Source organism: Canis lupus, chromosome 10 (assembly GCF_011100685.1).
Source record: "Canis lupus familiaris isolate Mischka breed German Shepherd chromosome 10, alternate assembly UU_Cfam_GSD_1.0, whole genome shotgun sequence".
In the NCBI taxonomy this organism is placed as follows: Eukaryota; Metazoa; Chordata; class Mammalia; order Carnivora; family Canidae; genus Canis; species Canis lupus.
This window is the reverse complement of record NC_049231.1, coordinates 7359795-7377855: the sequence shown is the minus strand read 5'-3', so window position 1 is coordinate 7377855 and position 18061 is coordinate 7359795. Positions and strand designations below refer to the sequence as shown.

The window sequence follows — 18061 nt, the reverse complement described above, 5'->3', positions numbered from 1 at the left end:
TAATGGACAGGAAAAGGAGAGGGGGAAAAAGCACCATCTGTCCCTAGCACATGTGCCAGGGACAGTCAATGTGGGCAAAATCTCTTAAGTGGTCTGTGAAAGGTTTAGGAGGTTCCACATAATTTTCAAGGATCTCATCCCAGAGAGAAATCAATTCAATTCAATAAGCATCTTTTCTGAGTTAGTTTGGTACAAAAATAAATAAAATTGGGTCCCTGTTCTAACAAGCTAACTTTTCTAAGCTAAATGGTTTGAGTACAATCTTCAAAATTTTTGCTATATCATCTGTATTTTTATTTACTATTTTTCTAACATTATTATTTACTGAATAATTTTCTACTGTATCTATCTACCTGCTTTAGCCATGTCCTGAAGGACATCTGGGAAACCATGCAGTTGATGTTCTAGATATAGATTTTTAAATTCTTGTGTGTACATATATTTCTAATGTACATTTTTAAATATACAGTTTTTACATTTTATGTCTTTTTCTTAGAATACCTAAAGTAACCTTTGTGCCCCACTATGAGAACGCCAATAGTAAGGAATACTCAAAATATTTCACAAGGGCAGAATAGGTCAGGTGACAGGGATACAAAAAAAGTGTTACAGGAAATCATAGGAAGAAGAGCTTAATTTTGATGAGGTGCATCAAAGAGGCCTATTTAGAAGATTTTGCCTTTGAGGAGGTTTTAAAGATACCTAAGTCTGTAATAATTTTTAACAGTACAGATCTGACAAAGCTCGGTGGTTGATGAGTGCAGATACTCCTATATTATTCTCTTTACTTCTCTGTAGGCTTGAAACATCTCACAATAACAGTAATAAAGTGTGTCTAGAATTTGGAGAAGAGAAAAGCATTCCACGTAGAAGAGAAAGTATAAATGAAAGCACAGAATTCCGGGGGCACCTGGGTGGCTCAGCTGGATAAGAGTCAGACTTTTGGTCTCAGTTCAGGTCTTGATCTCAGGGTCATGAGTTCAAGCCCCATGTTGGTCTACACTGGGCATGGAGAGGGAGGGAGGGAGGAAGGAAGGGAGGAAGGAAGGAACAGAGGGAGGGAGGAAGGGAGGGAGGGAGGAATCCTGAAATTTGGGCTGGGTGATCTAGTTCTATCAAAGTTGAGTGTTGGGATACTCAAGTGGCTCAGCTGGTTGAGCCTGCGACTCTCAGTTTTGGCTCAGGTCATGATTTTGGGGTCATGAGGAGACCGGAGTTGGGCTCCTAGCTTGGCAGGGAGTCTGCTTGTCTTCTCCCCCTGCCCCTTCCCTGGTCATGCATACTTGTGCTTTCTCTCTCAAATAAAGGAAGTTAGGAAGTTAGGAAGTTAGGAAGTTAGGAAGTTAGGAAGGAAGGAAGGAAGGAAGGAAGGAAGGAAGGAAGGAAGGAAGGTAGGTAGGTAGGTAGGTGAGTGCTATAAGATGCTGTCATATCATGGTCCTAAGAGAGTTTGTGGGTATGGGAGACTCTCAGACAATTCTGATAAACAGTATAATATCAGAGCAGCAGATCAGGAATAGAATTCTGGGAGAAATTTGTAAGATGGGGAGAGCCCAGATTTGGAAAGATCTTATAATAATGATTCAGGGGACAACACCTGATTTGTTTCCTCTCATTTTGCCAGCCTGCATTCTATTTTTACTAAGGAAAAAAAAAATCCAGGGCTCCTGGCTGATTCAATCAGTACAGCATGTGACTCTTGATCTCAGGTTGTGAGCTTCTGAACCCAATACTGGGTGGGGAGCCTACCTGAAAGAGAGAGAGAGAAAATTCATTCCCACTGGGCATATTTCCTCCTTCCTACCCCAGAGCCTCTGGTCTCATCCAACTATACTGAAGACCAGGGGTTGGTAAACTCTCCCTGTAAATGGTCAGATAATAAATATTTTAGGCTTTGCAGGCCATACAGTCACTGTTGTAATGACTTAATTCCATTGTAGTGAGAAAAGCAGCCATAGACAATACATAATGAGATAAGGACAACACAATTTTATTGATAGAGACTGAAATTTAAATTTTAGATTATTTATAGATACTGTAATTTAAATTTCAGATAATTTTCATGTATTATGAAATATTTTTCTCAACATTTAAAATCCATTTTTAGTTTTTAGACTATATAAAAAATTGGCATCAGATTAGAGAAATGCAAAACAAAACCACAATGAGATACCTTTTCTCACCCCCTAGATGACTTTATAAAAAAGATAACAGCAATTCTCGGCAAAATTGGAACCCTCACACTTTACCGGTGAGAATATAAAATGTCACAGTAGCTGTGGAAAACAGTCTGGCAGTTCCTTAAGAAGTTAAACATAAAGTTATCCTATGATCCAGCAATTCCACCCCTAGGTGTATACACAAGGGAAATGAAAACACATATTCACACAAAATATCATTAACAAACGTTTATGGTAGCATTACTCATAACCAAAATGGGAAAACAGCCATATAATGAATTATTTGGCAATAAAAAGAAACAAGGTATCGATGTGCTACAACATGGCTAAGTCCTGAAAACATGCTAAGTAAAAGAAATCAGTCGTAGAAGACCACACATGGTATGATTTCATTTACACGAAATGTCTCAGAATGGGCAAATCTATACGGAAAAAAGTAGATTAGTGATTAATTACATTTGGAGGAGTGATTACTCATGGGTGTTAGATTTTCTGGTGTGATAAAAATGTCACAAAATTAACTGTGGTGATGGTAGCACAACTCAGTAAATAGACTAAAAACTAATGAAATGTATACTTTAAAAGGGGGAATTGTATGATATGTGACTGATACCTCAATAAAGCTGTTAAAGAATAAATAGTAACAGGCTACAGGCTACTTGGTCCTTGCCAGCCTCTACTGTAGATACCAGATAAACTGGTTCCTCTCAGAAGTTTACTAGTGGATTCAGCTATGTAAACTTGGAAAATTCAATTGAAAAGAGCTGGAAGAGGACTGTGGTCAGATGGGCCTTTGTTGTTGGGACTTGCTGGTGAGGAGGTCTAGATGTCGTACAGATGTGTGATGTAAGCAACGATAAACTCCCATTGACCTGGTGGTTTGTAATTAAAGCCAGGAACTCAGCCCATGTGCTCAGATACACCCAGATCCATGTTGTTTCCAGTAGTGGGTTCCTGCATGGTCACCAGGCTGTGAAGATCTTCATCAGTCCCAGCCAAGCTCCCTAGGGAAGCAATCATTTTGTCTCTCTTCTTTTAGACCAGCTGGCTAGTTAGCTGAAATTCCTCAATCTAAATTTTTCTTCTTACTCAAAAGAATTTTTTATTTTTTTAAATAAGAGGGGAACTTGGCTGGCTCAGTCGGTGGAGCATGTGACTTTTGATGGTGGGGTTGTGAGTACAAGCCCCACGTTGGGTGCAGAGATTACTTAAAAATAACATCTTTAAAAAATTAAAAAATATATAAAATGAAACAAAACCTGGGGAAAGCTTGATTGGAGGAGCACTTATTGTAGGAATGATGCTTTTAAGAGCCTAGGAAAGTTGTAATCCAGTAAAGTACCTATGCATTGGTCAGAATAAAGACTGTCCTAAATTTTGTGAAGGACAACTTTCTCCACTTCTTTGTATCTTTTGTCTTAAATTCTTAGAATCTCCCAAATCTTCTTCAGGAAGGCTAAAAATTTTAGGAAATAAAGCACATAGCAGAGTTTCTGCTTTCAAGAGGGAAGTATCTCAAATGACTTCCAGACTCAATTCTGGGATAATCTGTGCTCCATTTCCTCTCTCTTTATGCCTTGCAGGTGGTGATAGATAATTTAAAAAAAGAATTGGAAGAGAATCTTTGGTTTTATCATTATGTGTCAAGAAGAGGTCATCTGTAGAAAGAAACATTTAATATTATGCAGAAAGCACAGCCCCAAGAGTCTTTATGAAGACCTTTGCCTCATACCCAAATGGATGAATAAACGGAACTGACACCTTTCAATAATGTAGACAAGAAGGAATGATCAGTGAAGAATTTAATGATATATACATACTTAAGGAAAAATACTCAAAAGATAGGAATTTTAATGATGCTAATGATGTCACCAAAAGAACCAAACAAGGTCCATGATCATTTGAAACACAAAAGAAGAGTCTAAACAAATGCTTCAATCTCCTAAGAATTAACTAGAAAGAATATGTTGACAAAGATACATTTCCTTTTTTTTTTTTTTTAAGATTTTATTTACTTATTCATGAGAGAGACAGAGTAAGGCAGAGAGAGAGGCAGAGACAGGAGGAGCAGGCTCCATGCAAGGAGCTCGATATTAGACTCGATTCTGGGACTCCGGGATCACGCCCTGAGCTGAAGGCAGATGCTCAACCACTGAGCCACCCAGCGTCCCAACAAAGATACATTTTCAATCTAGTTCTGGAGCTCAAATAATGTTAATATATGGGAATGACATTTTTACTTTATTAAGAAAAATGATAAAAAATGTTTGCTGGAGTTCATAGTACAGCATTAGTAAAACTGATTACTAAAATTATTTCAGCAATTTGTTCTTGAGTATCAACTATGTGCTAATCACTGTAAAGAATAAGACCCAGTGCCCATCTTCAAGAAGCTTACTATACAGCAAGAGGAATCAGTTAACCACAGAAATAAATACAACAAAAGGTGGTTGATAATAAATGACCAGGAGGTTCAAAGATTTGTGAATTACAGGGAGAAAAGGCTTTTCTCTTATTGAAGGAATTGGTAAAATTTTCATGAAGTGGCATTTGAGATGAGAAACAGCAACATTTTCATAGTCTAGGATATGAGAGAAGAGCATTCTAGGTAGTAGTATGGCAACCACAAAAGTACAGAAGTGGGAAAGCAGGAGAGGTTTCTGGAAAATGGAACAGCTGTTTTACCAGAGTGTGAACTACTATATATATGTGTGTGTGTATATATATATGTGCACATATATACACACACTATATACATATGAAATATAATTGGAAAAGCAGGTAGGAGTCACATTATGAAGAGGTTTTCATTCATTCACTCATTCAGTCATTCAACTTTCACTGAGCACCTGTGCCTAGCACTGCGCTAAACACACTGGCAAAAAAATCAAGAGGAGACTTAAATGCTATAACCACATCAGTTGTGTATTCGTTGACTTTCAAACTAGGGCCCTAACCATTCCTTTAATAAAATGAAGTCCCATTATTTGTCTGCTCCCCAAATTTCATATGGAGTTAGTCCAGTTTATCAACAGTGGTGATCTGAATCTATGTAAATAAACAGAAACGCCTTTTTCTGTCTCACAGGGGTTCAAGAGTAATGTGAGGAAAAATGAAACACATTTGCAACCAATTATACTTTCAAGTTACACTCTAGTTTCAAGGACTGAGGTCAAATTCCTTAGCAGGTTTAGAAGGATTTAACCTGTTTCTCTCTGGGAATAGTGACAAGCTGCAGCTGTTCCAGAGGAGGCTGGTCCTGCTCAGTCTGTCCCAGAGAGGGCGATGGCATTATGGTTACCACGCCTCCGTGGCTGACCCACCAAACTCGTCAAATGTGGGCTTTATCAACAGAAAGCTACTGCTAAAGAATTCCAGAGACAAATTCTTGCAGCTGATTTCTGTCTTGAACATGATTAGAATATCAATCAGTAAACTGAAGGTGGCACACTTTGAAGATCTGTTGAAACTGTAGGAACTCAGATTTTTTTTTTTAAATGATTTTATTTATTTGAAAGAGAGTGAGTGAGACAGAGAAATCATGAGTGGGAGAAGGGCAGAAGGAGCAGCAGACCACCGCCTCCACCAGCAGGGATCCCGATGCAGGGCTTGATCCCAGGACTCTGGGATCATGACCTGAGCTGAGGGCAGATGCTTAACCAACTGAGCCCCCAGGTGCCCCAGAACTCATATTTTAAAGTAGCAAACATGGGTTTGCTGGCTATTAAAATAAAGAGGGTGTGTCTATAGTTACAAACTTTTAAAAGAAAATGTGAAATAACAAAACGTTAAGAGTAAAAATGGAACTGAAATGGAGAGCAATTATACAGATGACAATTGAAATGTAGGAATGTATTAGAGAAAAGGCTATAGTAAAAGATTATCATTAATTTAAGGGACCATAATGAGGAGACTTCCCAGGCTGCATATGAATTGGCTATAAGGTGAGGTTAGGGGCTTAAAAGCCTTCTTGGTTTGAAGCCAGAATCGGTGGAGCTCCTTGTCCTCAGGGTAGTCACCCAGGCCTAATATTAAACACTGCAGGAACTGCTGCCAAAGTTGTGTTTGTACCAGGAAACAGTGCTGCATGCAAGTCCTACACGAAGCTCCCAGACTTGAATGCCCTCAACGCTTCTACCCACACTCCCATGTTAGCCTTCCAATACTACAGTATCTGAGAATACCTAATCACCGTCCTTTCACCCTCTCCACCTGAAATCTATGTTGGGCCAGTGCAATCAAGAGAATGGCCTAGTTTTGATCCCCCAGACAAATGCAGGAGCCATTGTAAAATCAAATTTCTGCCAGTCGACACTCTCTATAGATTGGAAAGGAAGACATAGGAGAGACACTCATTTAATTCAGCCAATCAGTGTATATGTTTGAGTGCCTAATATATTCCTAGCATTGTACTTGATGCTATTAGGGAGAGAAGTGTCAGAGGCTAATAGTCAGGAATACAGGATCAGCACAATTAAATACAGAAGGTACAAGGCAGTACAAGATTAGCAGTTCTCTCTCCCCTTTTTATGTACTGTGCTAAGAAGGCGCCCTTGTCGAACTGTCTTGCTACCATGGTGACAGTTACTAAGAAATGCACAGATCCACTTATGAATGGGTTACAAAGTTCTATTTGTTGTTATTATTGTTTTAAAAATGGAGTTTCTCCAATCAGATGAATGGTTCTTAACGGTGGTCTCCAATTTTCTCTATGGATTCTCTATATTCAGGTCTTTCAAGTCTATAGTCATTTCTTGAAGAAAACTGAACCGAAAGCAAGTGGACCCATCTGTGCTGACCCTGCACAGTTCAAGAGTTTTCCCCTGCTTTGGATCAGGCTTTAACCCTTCATGCATTGTTTGGAATGACCTCAAGTGTCCCAGGCTTCTAAGTTCATCCAACCTTTTCATCTATAGGTATATTCCCCAAGGAATATATTCCCTTTGATCACGTCTTACTGGTGGTTCCTGTCTTCTCTGTGTCCCATTTCATCCTACCTGTGACAACTGCCACCTCCTCATTTATTCTCCAAGCACCATTATATACAAGTGGTTGTTTATGACAGACTTTTCAAGAAAGTCTGGGAATAACAGAGGACATAATACAGCATAGGGCAGGAAACAGAATTATCTAAAAGTTGTTTGGCCGTTTTCAACAAAGGGAATTTCTCATTGTGGTTTTCTTCTCAGGGCCTGCTTGCTGCCATTTTGTTCAGACTTCCTTCTTCACCTCTTTCCTTCAGGAGCTCTTCAGGTCCAATCTCTGAAATTCTATTATTCCAAGCAGTGCAATTCTCATTGTCAAACCTCCTCCCATATGAACTGACCACCTCCCAAAAGGCCAACTTTTTCTTTTTTTGCTTCTCAAACAAAAGCTCCATTTGCCGAAGAGGTGAATTTTGCCATTCCCCTAAAATGTAAAATAGCAGCTAAAAATAACTATTCTAAAAGTTATTTACTATCAGGCCACCTGGGTGGCTCAGTTGTTGAGCATGTGCCTTTGGCTCAGGTCATGATCCTGGGATTGAGTCTTGAATCAGGTTCCCCATGGGGAGCCTGCTTCTCTCTTTTCCTGTGTCTCTGCCTCTGTGAGTCTCTTATGAATAAACAAAAATCTAAAAAAAAAAGTTATTTACTATCTTTCGCTGTTCACCTGCTTTTTGGCTTAACTCTCCCATTTGATCTGTATTTAAGGTACTATTTTTCTTGAGACTATCTTAAGTACAGATGTAAAGTCAAAGTTTCAGAATCATTTTGCATTGCGCATAAACCACTCAGTGGTTTGGGGACAATTCTAGTTCTTTCTTTTAAACTTCATTTTCTAATAAGTAATTCCTCAAAGATTCAGAAAAGCTATGGAATTATTTGTGAGTTTCTGATTGTCCTATAAGAGATAGGGCGAAGAATAAAAACGGGTTCCCTGTAGAAAATGCCCTACCACATCTGGCATCATCCGCAGGCCAGGAACTCTTTTTATATGCACCCAGTACAATTTTCATAAACCTATCTGTATTCAATCATAGGAGTAGACTCTTAGGCAGTGACCACAACTTTGCTTTAAGGATAAGAATCTTATCTCTGACCACAGAAAAGTTTCCAAAAGTGCTGGGTATGGCTATCTCTCTCTCTCTCTTTTTTTTTTTTTTTTGAATACGGCTATCTCTGAGGCAGCCCTAAGTTTCATTCGAATGTCACCTCCAAAGGAAGGTAACATCCGACAATAAGTACAGCTTCTTGTGAAGATGGATATTTCCCCTTGGATAGATTTCAATTAACATTATCTCCATATACACTTCCATGAGGCTGTTATGTTCTAGGCTGAGCACTGGACTAAGTACCGTGAAGATGTGAGAAAACAATAAAACAAAATCAAGATGCTATAGAAACTTAGAATTCAGGATAAGAAAAGTTTTACTACACAGAATAATTATGGAATGAAAAACAAGGTAGAATTGGTTCAGAGTTCTGGAATTTTAGAACTAGAAGTATTTTTAAAATCATTCACTGATTTGCAGAAATGAAAACTGGAGCTCAGAAGGGTTAGTAGTTTGCCTGAAGTCACACAGTGAATCAGTGGGAGAGCCCACAGACATGGAGACGTTTGTCTACCTTACCACAGGTAACAATTATTAAGCATCAATTCTATGTAAGGAAATATATTACTTAAGATAACACATGTAAAATGCCTAGCACAGAGGCCCCTGGGTGGCTCAGTCGGTTGAGTGTCCAAATCCTGATTTCAGCTCAGGTCATGATCTCCAGGTCGTGGTACTGAGTTGTGTTGAGTTCCAAGCTCAGTAGGGTGTCTGCTTGAGATTCTTTCCCTTTGCTCCTCCCTTGACTCACACTTGCTCACTCTAAAAATAAATAAATAAAAATTTAAACTGCCTGGCACAATGCCTAGAACCATCAGCTGTCACTGTTATCACAACCATCATCACCATCATCATCATCATGGCTAAGAGTACAGATTTTCATATTTGCCAGACCCCGAGGGGAGTCCCAGCTCTGCCACTTGGTCTAACTGTGGATAACCTACTTACCTTGCCTAAACCCCAGTTTCTTCCTCTATAAAATGGGAATAAAAATAGTGTCTCCCTAATAGGACAGTTGTGAGGATTATACATACACTCACTTGAGTGTATATACTTAAACACGTATGATGAAACTGTAAAAAACATTAGCGGTTCCATGTATTTACCAATCTATATAAGTATAGAGTCAAATAAGAATACACATGGGACACTTGGGTAGCTCAGTGGTTGAGCATCTGCCTTTGGCTCAGGGTGCGATCCCAGGGTCCTGGGATCGAGTTACGCATCTGGCTCCCTGCATGGAGCCAGCTTCTCCTTCTGCCTATGTCTCTCCCTCTCTCTCCATGTCTCTCATGAATAAATAAATAAAATCTTTTTTTTAAACATTTTTAAAAAAATTTTATTTATTTATGATAGTCACAGAGAGAGAGAGAGGCAGAGACACAGGCAGAGGGAGAAGCAGGCTCCATGCACCGGGAGCCCGATGTGGGATTCGATCCCGGGTCTCCAGGATCGCGCCCTGGGCCAAAGGCAGGCGCTAAACCACTGCGCCACCCAGGGATTCCAAAAATAAAATCTTAAAAAAAAAAAAAAAAAGAATACACACAAATACAGCATTGGTGGAATTTCTCTTTGCTTAGCCTAAATGAAAGCCAGAAAGTTAATGTTTACTGAGCTTTCACTGTATACAGATATTAGCACACAAGAATATGGAACAATAAAAACAGAAGAGATACTATTTGAGGTGTTATAGTATAGTAACCATCACTCTCAACAAATACACACCAATTACACAATAACGAATAAGACTGAGTTTGGACTTTCAAGGAGCTTGCTATCTACTGGAGAAAGAAACCAGGATCTTACGGTATGGAGCGGTATACACATGGCAGAGCTAGAGCTTAGAGCTATGGGAGCTCACAAAAGGGCATCCTATCTAGTGCTAGTGGAGGGAACGAAGGGAGTGTCAGAGAAGGTTCCTCAATAATAGAATAAGGAGTTGGCCAAGGATAAGAAGTGTTGGAAAAAGCCTACAGCTACAAACCAGCTGGGGTGGGTGCTCTGAACTGGCTCTCAGCATCCACTCCAGACCTCTAGTGTGTTTTCTTTTTATAGAGAAAATTTATTTATTTATTTATTCATTCATTCATTCATTCATTCAAGGACACACACACACACACACACACAAAGGCAGAGGCACAGGCAGAGGGAGAAGCAGGCTCCATGCAGGGAGCCGGACGTTGGACTCGATCCGGGGTCTCCAAGATCAGGCCCTGGGCTGAAGGCAGCGCTAAACCGCTGAGCCACTGGGGCTGCCCTCTAGTGTGTTTTCTGACCCTGCAGGGGCTAAAGAAGGAAAAACTACATTTCCCCCACCTCTCTGCAGCTAGAGTTTTGCTTTTGCCAATTAGAAGCACTTGAAAGGTGAATGCAAGGCTGGAGTCACCTATTTTATTTCTGATGCAAACTCACTGTAGACCCATCTGGCTTTTCTGCAGCATTATTTCAGTGTCTAGGTACTAACTTCATGGGTGTTGAGAGGTAGTCACAGTGGTGGCAGTGCTTTCTAGTCCTTGGCTCACAGCTACAGTGGCATGTCTTTGAATTCCGCAGTACCAATGGAGTCCACTGATGGGCACCTTTCTGATTATTGCAGAGGTAGCAGCTCCTCCAGTAGGTCACAACAGCAGTCCTAGGAATCATTCCTGGAGATGCCCTGAGGGACCCAATAACTCTTTCCAATGATTTGCTCAGCTCCTCATTCCCTGTATTAAATCCCCTTTTGCTTAAAATGGTGTGAGTGGTTCCTACTTCTTGCACCTAACACAGCAACAAAATATAAAAATGCAAAATGGGCCATGAATAATATAATTTATGGGGGTTAGTAATGTCTTCTGTAATGGACCAAGACAGTATTTTAAGTATAGTGGGTCACTAACGATCTTCACCTCTCCTTCCTCCCCCTCCTCCTCAGTGCTAAATATATTCATTGCTATGCGGCAATCTTCGGAACATTTTCATTTTGAAAAACTGAAACTCTACACTTCTTAAATAGTAATTCCCCATTCCCTCCCCACTTCCTCTCCTCTCCTGGTCCCTGGCAACCTGTTTCTGTAAATTTGACTACTTTAGACACCTCACGTAAGTGGAATCATATGGTGTTTTTTTTGTGTGTGTGTGTGACTTTGCTAGCTCATTTCACCTAGCATAATGTCCTCAAAATCCATGTTGTAGCATGTGACAGGATTTCCTTCCTTCCTTTGTAAAGCGGAATAATATTCCATTGTATGGATATGACACGTTTTGTTTATTCATTCCTCTGTTTATGGACATTTGGGTTGCTCCCCCCTCTTGGCTATTATGAATAGTGCTGTTACAAACATGGGCACGTAAGTATCTCTTCAAGATCTTGTTTTCAATTCTTTTGGATATACACTCAGGAATGGGATTGCTGGGTCATATGGTAATGCTAATTTTTAACTTTTTTAGGAACCACACTGTTTTCCAAAAGAGCTGTTCCTACCAATGGTGCAAAAGGGTTCCAATTTATCCACATCCTTGTTAACACTTGTTATTTTCTGGTTCTTTTGATAGTAGCTATCCTAATGAGTATGAGGTGACCTTTCACTGTGGTTTTGATTTGTACTTCCCTAATGATTAGTGACATCATTTCATATGAGCATCATTTCATATGCTTGTTGGCAATTTGTATATCTTCTTTGCCCATTTTGAAATTGGGATATAAAGGGCACCAGGCTAGCTCAGTTGGTAAAGTATGTGACTCGATCTCAAAGTTCATGAATTCAAGCCCCACGTTGGGTGTGGAGCCTACCTAAAATTAAAAAAAAAATAAAAAAATAAAAAAATAAAATTCAGATATATATTTTCTGTTGCTGTGCTATAGGACTTTTTAAATATAATGTTGATACCCTTATCAGATATATGACTTCCTTAAGATTGTTTTTTTTTTTTTTTTCCACTTTGTTGCTTACGCCAGTTCAGTTTTAGTCTGCACAGAAGGGCAGTATAGTCTGGAGCAACTTGCAAGCAGTCTGGGCGGACTTGGAGCTATCTTCCACCCCAAAAGACACTACTGGGAATGAGCCAGAACATCTTTAACTTGCAACACTTCAGGTCCTAAATAAACTGATTCACTACAATATCAAAAAGCATCCTCATGCCTTTACTTTGAACCAGAATGAGCCAAGCTAAGGTTTCTGGGGCTGCAGAATGAGAAACAGCCTCAAGACTGCGTGAGTAAGTGGTAGTCATGGAAATAGACTCACCAGATTCAGGTTTTGCATTGTCAAGTGCCTGCCACTAGAAAGCTGAAATCAAACACAATCTCAGTATCTATTTTGCATTTAACAGTGCTCTTTTTACTCCAAATGATAGTTCAGTTCAGCTTCTTTGATTCTCCAGGCTTATTCTGAGAAGATAAAATATCCTAACTCTAGAGATATTAATGATTTCCAGTCAAATATATGGAGTTAATTTATGACTTAGCCTAAAATGTACCCCAGTTCACACAATACTTGCTCCAAAAAGCCTTGCTGATTCTGTATTAATGGACATGAACACCATGGCAGAGTGCATTTGCTAAAATATCCTATTTGGAGAGATAAGTTTCTGATGTATAAAAAGGTCTATTTCCTCTCCCAACTACTATTGTGTTTTGGAAAAATTTAGGAAGCCTATGTATGTTATTTTTCTGGTCCCCACAAGGAAAAAAAAAGTGGGAAGGTTAAGAACGGAGCCGCATATAGTCAAAGAGAAGAAATGTTGTAAATGCAGGGTCGTAATTCTCTTCCTCCCTGATTTTTATGTTGTTTTTGTTCAAGTATTTACCCACAATGTTCATTACTGCTTTACCTCTAATCATGCATGTCAGGAACAATGACATTTATAAGTGATTTTAGCTGTAAATAACAGAAAATCCAAATACAAGGAGGTTAAAAAAAGTTATTTCTCATCATAACAAGAAATCCAGAGATAGGTCATTGCTGGCATTGGTGTTTAAATGTTGAATTTTCTCAAGGTCAAAGGCCCTGAATTTTCTTGATTTTTCCTTCTGGATACTACAGCTCTAGACATCTCACTGCTCACAAAGCAGAAAGGATAGGCAAGAAAATGTTACCAGTTTTGGCTGTCTTACCTTATTTATTATTTTCCACTGTGCGACCCGCTTCAGTGCCTGCAGCCTACGGGCAATGGTTCGGGGCCACGGTTTGCTGTGGCATGGGACACTATGAGAGGCCCAGGGGGACGAGCCTGTGTCCCACCTTATTTGGAAGGTGGCAATACAGTATGTCTCCTTTCCTGCAACATCCCCCTCAACCTCAGTAATCGTCAGCTTCTTTCCTTTCCTGATGGTTGAGATGCTACAAGTCCTAGGTCCAAGTAAGATGAGGAAGACAAAATATATAGGAATATTTGGTTTCCCTAACCTATAGCAGGCAAGCAGGAGGAAAATTGGAAATGAGTGTTGGCCTGCTGAGTTCTAGGGTCTGCCACAGTGAAAACCAGGAAACACCAAAATGTCTGAGAATACAATAACGGAGTATGATATGCCATATGAATTCCAAGTGGCTGTTAAAAAAAATTGTGGTACACAGGGGCACCTGGCTGGCTCAGTTGGAAGAGCTTGTGATTCCTGATCTTGGGGTCCTGTTCGAGCCCCATGTTGTACTGGAACTATCTAAATAAAACTCAAAAAAAAAATATGGTGGTACAGAAGAATACTTAGGTGCATGCGAAGTTATTCATAAAATGTTATAAACCAAAAAATTAACATGTAAAACAATAGATAAGAAAACATCAAATTTGTTGGGGTAAAAAAGTTTGGACAGATTTTTAAAATTCAGACATATGCAAAAAATTAAAAAACTGGAACTCATATTCTGACAATGTTGACTTAGGCTGGGTTTTCTAGGAAACAGACTGCGAGACAGGGATTTACATGCAGGTGGTTTACTCAACAGTGTTCTCAGGAACAGCACCTATGACAGAGGCAGGATTAGGCAGGGGAAGGTAAACTGCATGGCACTTGCCACAGAGGCTTTAACTGGTCCTATGGGGATTTCTAAAGCTGAATGTCCCAGATTGTTACGATTGATGAACTGTGCCTTTTATCTCCACAACTGACCATTGGATTTGAGCTGCCCCAAGGGAGTGAAGATAACCTAGCATGAGGCAGTTTCCTTCACAGAAGGCAGTTTTGGAGAGAAATCCAACTGTGAGTCATCAGCAGCCAACACTCCTGGAAGCTGTATCTTGGAATCTGGGCAGCACACTACAGTATCCACTAGAAATGTCAACAACAATTATCTTTGGGTTTGGGGATTAAGGTTGGTTTTCTCTCTTTTTTTATATTTTCCAGATTTTCTACAACTAACACAGAATTGTCTTAAGAATTAAATGAGTTAATTCACATGAAACACTTAGCACAATTCTTGAAACCTATTAAATATTCAATAAATTTATAATTATTTAGAAACATACACATAAAACATTAGAAAGAGAAAGCATAAATACGAATATTGTCAAGAAGAAAATATGAAATAGGATTAAAATAATAATAGACCTTGCCACTCATTTTGGCTTATTTTGTTTTATCCATGAGATTCTTTCTTATGATATTGCTTCTTTCCAGCGTTTCATTGAACTTTTTATAATGATGAAAACTTTGGTATCCGTACCATCCAGTATGGTAGCCACTAGCCATGGGTGGCTACTGAGCAATTGAAATGTGGCTAATGCAAATGAAGAAGCAAATTCCAAATTTTATTTAGTTTCAATTCATTTAAACGTAAATAGCCACATATCGCTAGTGGTTACCAAATATTGGACAATGCACCTCTATACCAATACTAATACTAATCAATGGTTAATTAGAGAACAGATCTAAAATATTCTTTCTTTCTTTAAGCTTGGATTAGTTTTGGATTTTTTTGCATGTCAACTGGGATTTTTTTGGTCAGATTTTTATTTTTTTAAGACATCATTTTTTAAAGTAATCTCTCCACCCAATGTGTGGGGCTTGAACTCACAACCCTGAGATCAAGTGTTGCATGCTCTTCCAACTGAGATAGCCAGGTGCCTCTGGCCAGATTTTTATTTACATATAACAAGGAAGGTGGTTTAGTTGAAAGTTAGGTGCTAAACAGCTGTATAATGTATCACTAATTGTCTGGTATGTTTTAGTAAATAATCTGAAAAGAAAATGAAGGAGAGGTGAATCCCTGGGTGGCGCAGCGGTTTGGCGCCTGCCTTTGGCCCAGGGCGCGATCCTGGAGACCCAGGATCAAATCCCACGTCGGGCGCATAGAGCCTGCTTCTCCCTCTGCCTATGTCTCTGCCCCTCTCTCTCTCTCTCTCTCTCTCTCTCTCTCTCTCTCTCTGTGTGTGACTATCATAAATAAATAAAAAAAGAAAAAGAAAGAAAATGAAGGAGATTGTTTCCTATCAAATATCTGGTTCCTCTTGGTAAACTAAAAAAGACTTCTCACTGAAATCATACCTTTCAACCGTACTGTCAATATAGTGACGGAGATACCTACAGCAACAACTTGAAAATGCCTAAATAACAATGTGGAAGTCTCTTACCTCTCAAGTGGGAGGCATGTGGATGGGGATGAGTCACTAATAGCAGCTATGATCAAGGACGGAAAGAGACACAGATCTTGGTTTGCATCCCAGCCCTGTCAGTTACTGTGTGTACTTTGGACACATTACTTAATTATTCCACAATCAGAGGGTGATAACTACGCCTTTCAAGGTTTGTTGGAAGATTAGCGATATGTAAAGCACCTGGCACATAAGTGCTAAATCAATGAGTTTTATTATTATGCCAATATTTTGTCAAGAAAATAGAACAGTACAAGGGAAGTGAGACCAAATAATATAAAACCTGGGTAATAATTAACTGACATAATCATTAAGTTGTAAGGTTACTTCTGGTATATGTTACTGTTATGTCTATTGACCACATAAAATTTAGTCCACTGTATATCAAATAAATGACAAGAATAGATGAATGATCACCTTGCCCTGTTCTCAATGTTCCTTTGCCCCCAAAATGGGTTGTTATCACTAAAATGGTGGGTTTTTTAAAACAAGATTTAATTTATTTGATAGAGAGACAGGGAGAGCACAAGCAGCGGGAAGCAGCAGGCAGAGGGAGAAGCAGGCTCCCCACCGAGCAGGGAGCTGGATACAGGGCTCAATCCCAGGACTCTGGGATCATGACCTGAGCCGAGTGGGCACTTAACCGACTGAGCCCCCCAGGCACCCCACTACAATGGTTTTGTAACTGGTACCATCACTAGGGAAATTTTCAAAGAAGCTGTAAAGAGCAGTATCAAATCAATAGTCTTGAACAGAATTGTTTCTCAAGACTTAATAGGAGAGATCATGGCTGAAATTAAAATACAAATTTTTTAAAGATTTTATTTATTTATTCATGAGAGACAGAGAGAGAGAATGAGAGAGAGAGAGAGAGAGAGGCAGAGACATAGGCAGAGGGAGAAGCAGGCTCCATGCAGGGAGCTCCATGTGGGACTTGATCCCAGGTCTCCAGGATCAGACCCTGGGCTGAAAGGCGCGGCTAAACCGTTAAGTCACCCAGGCTGCCCTACAATTCTTTTTTTAATAAGATTTTATTTTTAAGTAATTTCTACACCTGATGGGGGCCTCCAACTTAGAACTGAGATCAAGAGTCACAATGCTTTTCTGACTGAGCCAGCCAGGCTCCCCAAGAAACAACTTCTTGAGCAATATTATAAAGGAACGTGTAAAGGCTTCTATCCTTACACATTTTTAAGAAGACAGACAATTCTCCAGCTGAAAATGTCATCCTCGTCTGTGGTAGCCAGCCTCCAGGACAGGCTCTACTGATCCTTACTTTCTAGCACATGCCCTTCATTACTCTCCTGCCCAAATTCAATCAAGGCTGGCTCTGAATATGGCTGAGGTGATGTGTGAGTTCTAAGGCTGTGTCATAAAAGGCACTGCAGCTTCTGCTTTGGTCTTTCAGATCGATCACTTGCTCCAGAATAATCCAGTTGCCATGCTGTGCGAACACTCAAGCTGTCCTGTGGGAAAGCCCATGTGGCCAACAGGCTAAGCCAACCTGCCAGACATGTGAAAGAACCAAACACCTTGGAAGTGGATTCTCCAGCTCCAAGTAAGTCTTCAGATGACCACAGTCCTAGCCTACATCTGACTGCACCCTTAGGAGACTGAAACAGAAAAGCCCAGTTGAACCCCTCCTGAATTCCTAACTCAGAAACTATGAGAGATAATACATGACTTTTATTGATTTAAGCCACTAAGTTTGTTTTTATAACTTTTTCTTAAGTAACCTCTATGCCCAACATTGGGGCTCAAACTCAAGACACTGAGATGAAGAGTCACAGGTTCCACCAATTGAGCCAGCCAGGTGTCCCAAATACTTTTTTTTTTTTTTAAAGATCTTCCTTATTTATTTGAGGGGAGGAGCAGAGGAGAAACTGATCCTCCCCCCCTGCTCCCCAGTCCCTGCTGAGCACGGAGCCAGCCACATGGCTCCATCCCAGGACCCTGAGATCATGATGTGAGCTGAAGGCTGATGCTTAATCAACCGAGCCACCCAGGTGTCCCCCAAGTAAGTTTTTTTTTTTAAAGTAAACTCTACCCCTACATGGGGCTTGAACTCACCACCCCAAGATCAAAAGTTGCATGTTCTACCAACTGAGCCAGCCTAGCGCCCTTGGTGTGTGTTGTGAGGTTATTTGATATGCAGCAAAAGATAGCTAACTATCAATAACAAACATTTATTACTACGTACAAGGTATCCTACTTATAAAGT

The 18061-nt window shown here is 39.8% G+C and overlaps 1 protein-coding gene, 1 long non-coding RNA gene and 1 pseudogene across 18 annotated transcripts in view; 1 reads left to right on the top strand and 2 right to left on the bottom strand.

Moving 5' to 3' along the window:
• The window catches only part of C10H12orf56 (chromosome 10 C12orf56 homolog), a 112736-nt gene extending 95392 nt beyond the window's left edge, over positions 1-17344 (top strand). Inside the window, exon 12 of one of the 4 annotated variants that reach the window (XM_038549904.1) lies at positions 17249-17344. Coding sequence is in view for 2 of the 4 variants with exons in the window: in XM_038549907.1 (XP_038405835.1) it covers positions 12212-12244 (33 nt within the window). In the remaining 2 variants the exon portion in view is untranslated. Of the gene's footprint in view, positions 1-12211; positions 12320-17248 lie in introns of those variants that run through there. The other 3 variants (XM_038549907.1, XM_038549897.1, XM_038549905.1) reach the window with 3 other exon arrangements.
• The window catches only part of LOC102156006, a 119104-nt gene that overhangs the window by 98732 nt on the left and 2311 nt on the right, over positions 1-18061 (bottom strand). For 4 of the 14 annotated variants that reach the window (XR_005365338.1, XR_005365337.1, XR_005365339.1 and 1 more), the window contains exon 2: positions 1598-1749. The exons of the other annotated variants lie outside the window; for them this stretch is intronic. This is a non-coding gene — a long non-coding RNA (uncharacterized LOC102156006). The remainder of the gene's footprint in view (positions 1-1597; positions 1750-18061) is intronic. 14 annotated transcript variants of the gene reach the window in all.
• LOC119873837 lies at positions 13386-13497 on the bottom strand (annotated as a pseudogene).